Below are 6,466 nucleotides of genomic sequence, written 5' to 3'. Positions count from 1 at the left end.
CCAAAAAAAGAAAATCGCTTTATTTAACAAAACACCTCGAAATAAAAGCAAAACGTTATACTAAATCAGCACATACAATTGACAATGTTTGAGATGAGAATTTTATGAAACCATCTCCAACTCATAAAAAATCTAAAATAATGTATAAAGTTTTGAATACTTGTCCATTTGATGCAGTATTGTAATCCTTGGCACTGGGTTATATTGATTCTTATAATACTGTGAAGTAAATGATATTAGTTCAATTATAATTAATAAATTCATCATATAACTTACAAGTACATCACAGGGGTGAGAATATATTGTTAATAAACGATAGTATTTTAAATATAATATGTTTTTCAACAAAAACAAATTTAGAATTTTTATGTACTTGTGAAAAAATATTTGTTGATGGAACTTTTGAATTTTGTTCCAAATATTTTTATCAGCTATTCACGACACATGGCTTAAAAAACCGTTACTATATACCATTAACATTTATTTTGCTGCCAAATAAGTTATCTAGTACCTACGAATATTTATTTCGAGTTTTGACTAGTAAATGTGCAACTTTTAACCTTTATTTTAATCAAAATTAAAAATTATAAATCATCAACCTCTATATTCCCTCCCATACTGTGGGCATCGAATACAATAAGCTCTGAACGTACAGCCAATGCATGTGAAAGTTTCCACGCTTCATTTTCATCAAATTTTTATTTCTCCCATCCAAATACTTTTGTCTTTCTAAAAGCAATTATAGAAACACAAACCAGCACTTATATTTCCATAAACAGTACTGAAGAAGATAAATATACATCAAACCCAGGGGCGTACCCAGGAGGTTTTTATTGGGGGGCCAAAGTTAGTAGTTTGGCCAACTCTAAAAATTGATCCGGGACAACTTGTTTTTATTATTTTGTCGTAGCCATTTCATCTTTAAACAGTTAAAATGTTTTAATTATTTAAGTAAATTAAAAATTCAAGCTATTATACTAATAGATTATGAAAATTGTTTATAATATATTATAAAGATATCCATTACAATTATTCCATTAGGTAAGTACCACATTTGCAATAAAATAATAAATAATGTAAAAAAAAACTAAGTAAATATTAAAAATGTATATTATTGTTTATTGTTATAAAAATGACTCATTTTCTTATAAATATTCAATTTATTTATTTTGATTTATCAATATTCTTCTTTTTTTTAGAGTTGCCCATTTTTGAGCCATTTCATTTAAGGACATTTTATCAACCAAATCTTTTTCAGAAGAAAGCAACATCAGATTGATTAATCTACAGTCTTCTTGAGTTGTTCTTAAATAGTTTTTGACCATTTTCAATTCGCTAAATGATCTTTCATTGCCAGCAACGGTTACAGGTGCTGTACATGATAAGCGGCATAATAGATTGGCCAATGGCAAAGCAGTTTTTAATTCATGGGAAACTATTGCTAGGTCACTCATAGTGCTTTTATTTTGACATTGATCGTAGAGCACTTCCAGTTCACACTGCAAAGTTAATGTATCAATTTCAATATTATTCGGTAAAAATTGTATTGCATCTTGAATAAGAGTTTCCGTCAACAATTCCTTTGAAAATGGCGGTTTAAACATAATGTATAATGGCTTAACATCATTAATGGATTTCTCAAGATGATCTTTTATTAAACCATTCAGTTTATCTAAGACCATTTTAAACTCTTTCCTATAAAAAGAGTGGAAGGAAAATTCAAAAGCATTACTTCTATTAATGTCCAATTTTGTTGGTGCAATTCTACGACGGTGTCGTACAGAAAATTCTCTTTCAGCATCAACATCATATTTTCTCAAAAAAACTACAGCACTTTGGATCAGATTGTTCATATTTTCTGTATCAGAATTTATAATGTCTAATGATTTCAGAGTACTTGAAATAAATAAAGTAGCATCTGTTATGTTTAATTCAGCAGATTCAAGACATTCAGTTAACAGTTTTAGTTTGTACATAATATTCTTCATAAACATTAGGCTCACAACAAAATCAACAGAAACCAATTTTTTTGACAAGGAGAAAGCTGTATTTTTAGTTTTTTTATCAATTTTATTTTCTTCAACAATATTGTCCAATGCATCAATAATAATTGGATATGATGTCCATAATGATTTTAATGCTTCAGCGCGTGCTGTCCACCTTGTTTGTGATAAATTTCTCAATTTAAGAGAATTTTCAATTTCATTTAGTTTGTTCAATAGAGGTCCATATCGTTTAGTACTTGATGAAAAGAAAACATATAATTCTTGAATTATTGAAAATAAATCAGATATAATTAAACTAGAATCACACGCATGCTCAATAAAAGTATTGATTCTATGTGCCTTACAAGGAATATATGGAATTTTACGTCCAATAGCTTCAGATATTTTTTGTTGAGCACCATTAAATTGACCAGACATATTATTTGCAAAATCATATGACTGAAAAACTAGATTTTGAAGATCTAAATTATTAGTACGTAATGTTTCTAAGATTTCATTAGCCATTCCTTTGCCGGTCTTGTCTACAATTTCACGGACTTCAAGCAATCTTTCTTCTGGTTTTCCTTTATCATTAACAAAGCGAACTACAACAGATAAAATATCTTTGTGTGATAAGTCTGGTGTCGTATCTGCCATCACTGCAAATTGCCTAGCGTCATTAACTTTTTTTGAAATATTGCTTTTTATTGAACTTCCTAGAATATTTATAAATTCATTTTGAGATTTGGGACTCATATAATTGGTATGATATGGTCTAAATCTAGAAGAATCTAACCACTCTTTCAATAATGGACAATGTCTTGATATAAGATATATTATTTGTTTAAAATTACCATTTTCATCATTAGCGTGACCTCTAAATGCTAAACTCTGTCTACCGAGGGTTTTGGCAACATCAAGTAATATACATATTACTTCAGTGTGAAAAGCATGATCTCGTTCTTCTTGAATAATTTTTTGCCTTTTATTTTTATCAAGCATTATGTCAATATGATTATTTTTGTTCATAAAATGACAAAACTCATAAAGTGCTGCTTTATGTGATTCAGAACTAAAATGTTTTTTTAATTTACCAACGTTGTTTTTCCCATTACCTTTCATTTTTTTCCAATTTTTTACTCCTTTAACAGTCCAGTTATTTTCACTTTTTTCACGTCCAGCGCCACAAGGAAAAAGAGAGCAAACATAACAGAACGCTGCATCCTTAATTATGCTATACTCTAAATGTGGGAATTCTTCAAACCATGAATATTTAAAACTATATTTTTCTGTTCGTGGATAAACATTTAACATAGGTTGATGAGGCCCCAACATTATTAAATACTGACGTTGATTATCAGAAATAATTTTTGTTCTTTTTCCTGGATCATGTTCAACTACACTATAAATCACTTCTACTTCAGATAGATTACCAGATTGACTCTCAAGTTGTGCTGTTACATCATTACATTTTTCTAGTACAGAATTTGAAATTTTTATAATATTATCTATAGCTTCTTTAATTTCAACTACTATTTTGTAAGTATTTAATACTTCAGCTTCTTGGAAATTGTGAATAATAGGTTTGCATAGTTTTATATAATCAAAAAGGTATTTGAATTTTCCAGCACAATTCAATACACTATCTGTTAAATTGTTAGTTTCACTGTCAGTAGTATTTGATGGAAGTGCCTATGTACAATTTCAATGTTTTCTTTAATATTATATTCTATGTTATCAAATAAAATATGGTACTTACATTCTCCAATAAATGTATATTATGTTGGACATTGCTGATGTCGAGGCTAACGTCATCCATACTAACACTGGCAACAGTTGACAAATCATTTTTTTCTACAAGGACATTAGTTTTAAATTCAAGTTCTGAATTAACCTAAGACAAATAAAACATGTATTAAATAAATTTGTATTTATATGATAGAGGGAAAATAGTTTAGTATATTTTTCGAATAATTAAAATTATTCATAAACTTACATTCTCCAATAAATGTGTATGTTGGCCATTGCTGACGTCGAGGCTAACGTCATCCATACTAACACTGGCAACAGTTGACAAATCATTTTTTTCTACTAGGACATTAGTTTTAAATTCAAGTTCTGAATTAACCTAAGACAAATAAAACATGTATTAAATAAATTTGTATTTATATGATAGAGGGAAAATAGTTTAATATATTTTTCGAATAATTAAAATTATTCATAAACTTACATTCTCCAATAAATGTGTATGTTGGCCATTGGTGACGTCGAGGCTAACGTCATCCATACTAACACTGGCAACAGTTGACAAATCATTTTTTTCTACAAGGACATTAGTTTTAAATTCAAGTTCTGAATTAACCTAAGACAAATAAAACATGTATTAAATCAATTTGTATTTATATGATAGAGGGAAAATAGTGTAATATATTATTGAATAATAAATATAAAGTAGTATAAAGTAGTTATAAACAATTTAGGAACAAATCAGTAAAGTACATAATAGTAATTAGAAATACATTTTTTAAAGATGTTTTGTCAAAATATATTATAATATTATATAAGTAGCTACATTAGTAGGTAGTAGGTTCTATCAAAGAATTTAATAATAAAACAAGCATTAAGCAATATAAAACTCACATTTTCCAATAAATTTGACTTCGTATTAGAACCCACAGATGCAACAAATGGATTAGCAGGAGCTCCAGGTACTTTAACTTTCACTCGTTTTCCACCATGAAGAGCATTTTCATGCTTTTTTTGAAAGTCATTATTAAAAATGTTTCCACAAGACTCGCATTGCACTTTTCTCCTTTTCCCCATATCTAACATTTATAAGAGGTATCTAATTAAGTATATTATTTTCATTATTGAGTATTTACTACCATATAGGTATAATAGCTATAGTATTATACAGTATTACCTACATTATAATTAAATTAAGTAACTATAACTTAATCGATATAATGAATTTTCAATTTTTAAAGCCTCAAAGCCCAAAGGCAAATACATTACATATTATGTGATATATTAATTATAAATTTAAATTCATATTATAGCAATGTCTTATGTCATGTGAATTAAATAAAAATTGTACGGAAAAATATAAAATAAATAATAATTACCTGTTAATGGCTGTTGTACAATATTGTATTCATCAAAAAACACGCACAACAAATTAGACGATATAAATAATTAAATATTCTATGAAATATTCAAATATTATAAAATACAAGTAAAGACAGTAGGTATAACTGGACAAGTATTATTATATTCATGTATGTCAAATCTACATATTACAGATAAACATAACGTGACGTATAATAATTATTGTAAATAATAGTGGTAGGTTAATAGGTATCGCAAGCCCGCAGTACTGATACATACATTTATAACAAATTAGATGCCATAGACTGAAAACATCAAGTCAACCACGGTCAGTTGGCTATTTATAGTATCTGGTATCATTAACATTGGGATTTACTAACTCCCTCACCACTGCATATTCCTCTTATTATCATTGACGCACTGAACAATTTACTGCTTATTTTTCCGATAATAGACAATTGATATTATTCTAGTTCAGACAGTATAATAATATTAGTATATTCACTATATTATTATTCTAACAACCTTGATTCTAGTCAATATCACTATCACAAATCACAATCGTCAATCGTATACAAATTATTAGTTGGCCATAATGTACAGTTATTGAGTTTTTCATAAATGTAAAATGGCCAACTCAAAAGTTAAGGAACCAATTATTGGGGGGGTATTATGACCACCCTACCCCCCCACTAGGTTCGCCCCTGATAGAATAGTCACCTGTTAATATATTTTATTAAACATTAAATTAATTAAAAATATATTTATGGTTTAAACATACATTTTAGATGGTCAAACAATCATACCATTTAATTCAACATATATTTCATTCCACAACAATTTTTTTATGGGTTCGAATCTAGCTGATAATGGAAGCCTATGGTCCCACAAAGGATGACGTTGACGAATTGCACTAATTAATGTTGACAACATTTCTGAATCATCTTCATCATCATGTTCTGGTTCTTTGCTTAGCGTTTCTAAGCACTCAGACTCTTCAACTACTTCTTCAAGAGATTGTTTTGATACACACTGTTTCATGTGTATCACTTAAAAAATCATCATTAAATGATTGAAATATACTTGTTGAAATAGGTGTCGAAATGAATGTCCGTTGTGCTTAAATAAGAATTTTAAATGATTATTATCTGTAATAACAGTAAAAACAATTTTACAACAAAATATTTTAAAATTATTGTCATCTTACTTTTTGGTTTTATCACTTGGAACACTGGGCGTTCAGCTTGAGTTAAAAGAAAAGAAACTCGTTATGCAAACATATAATTTTATCATTATTACCAGGGGCGGACCCAGGGGGGGGGGGGGTTTGGGAGGTCAGCTGACCCACAGTTTTTTCCTCGGTAAAATGTGGC

General features: G+C 28.6%; 2 protein-coding genes across 2 annotated transcripts in view; both read right to left on the bottom strand.

Moving 5' to 3' along the window:
• LOC107882209 (zinc finger MYM-type protein 1-like) overlaps positions 1–3,376 on the bottom strand; it is a 5,140-nt gene extending 1,764 nt beyond the window's left edge. Inside the window, exons 1-3 of the mRNA XM_029492227.1 lie at positions 3,331–3,376; positions 1,206–3,241; positions 161–219 (exon numbers count right to left, since the gene is read on the bottom strand). Of these exons, the coding sequence (XP_029348087.1) occupies positions 161–219; positions 1,206–3,241; positions 3,331–3,376 (2,141 nt within the window). The remainder of the gene's footprint in view (positions 1–160; positions 220–1,205; positions 3,242–3,330) is intronic.
• A 292-nt stretch (positions 3,377–3,668) lies between these two features.
• Positions 3,669–4,391, bottom strand: LOC115034781. The gene is made up of 3 exons (XM_029492228.1): positions 4,216–4,391; positions 3,982–4,113; positions 3,669–3,879 (listed from the first exon to the last, which is right to left on the bottom strand). The coding sequence occupies exons 1-3, from the start codon at positions 4,270–4,272 to the stop codon at positions 3,715–3,717; spliced, it is 354 nt and encodes a 117-aa protein (XP_029348088.1). The 5' UTR covers positions 4,273–4,391; the 3' UTR covers positions 3,669–3,714.
• Positions 4,392–6,466: the final 2,075 nt, after the last annotated feature.

This window comes from Acyrthosiphon pisum, unplaced genomic scaffold (genome assembly GCF_005508785.2).
Source record: "Acyrthosiphon pisum isolate AL4f unplaced genomic scaffold, pea_aphid_22Mar2018_4r6ur Scaffold_21057;HRSCAF=22912, whole genome shotgun sequence".
Lineage (NCBI taxonomy): Eukaryota > Metazoa > Arthropoda > Insecta > Hemiptera > Aphididae > Acyrthosiphon > Acyrthosiphon pisum.
Note: the sequence above shows the minus strand (reverse complement) of the source record. Positions and strands in the feature narration are given on the sequence as shown.

Bases quoted from the DNA above. Each gene is read 5' to 3' on its own strand.
- LOC115034781 (XM_029492228.1), bottom strand. From the start codon at position 4,272: ATGGATGACGTTAGCCTCGACGTCACCAATGGCCAACATACACATTTA. The intron at 4,114-4,215 runs GTAAGTTTATGA...TATTTGTCTTAG, and splicing joins ATACACATTTATTGGAGAAT to GTTAATTCAGAACTTGAATT. The intron at 3,880-3,981 runs GTAAGTTTATGA...TATTTGTCTTAG, and splicing joins ATACACATTTATTGGAGAAT to GTTAATTCAGAACTTGAATT.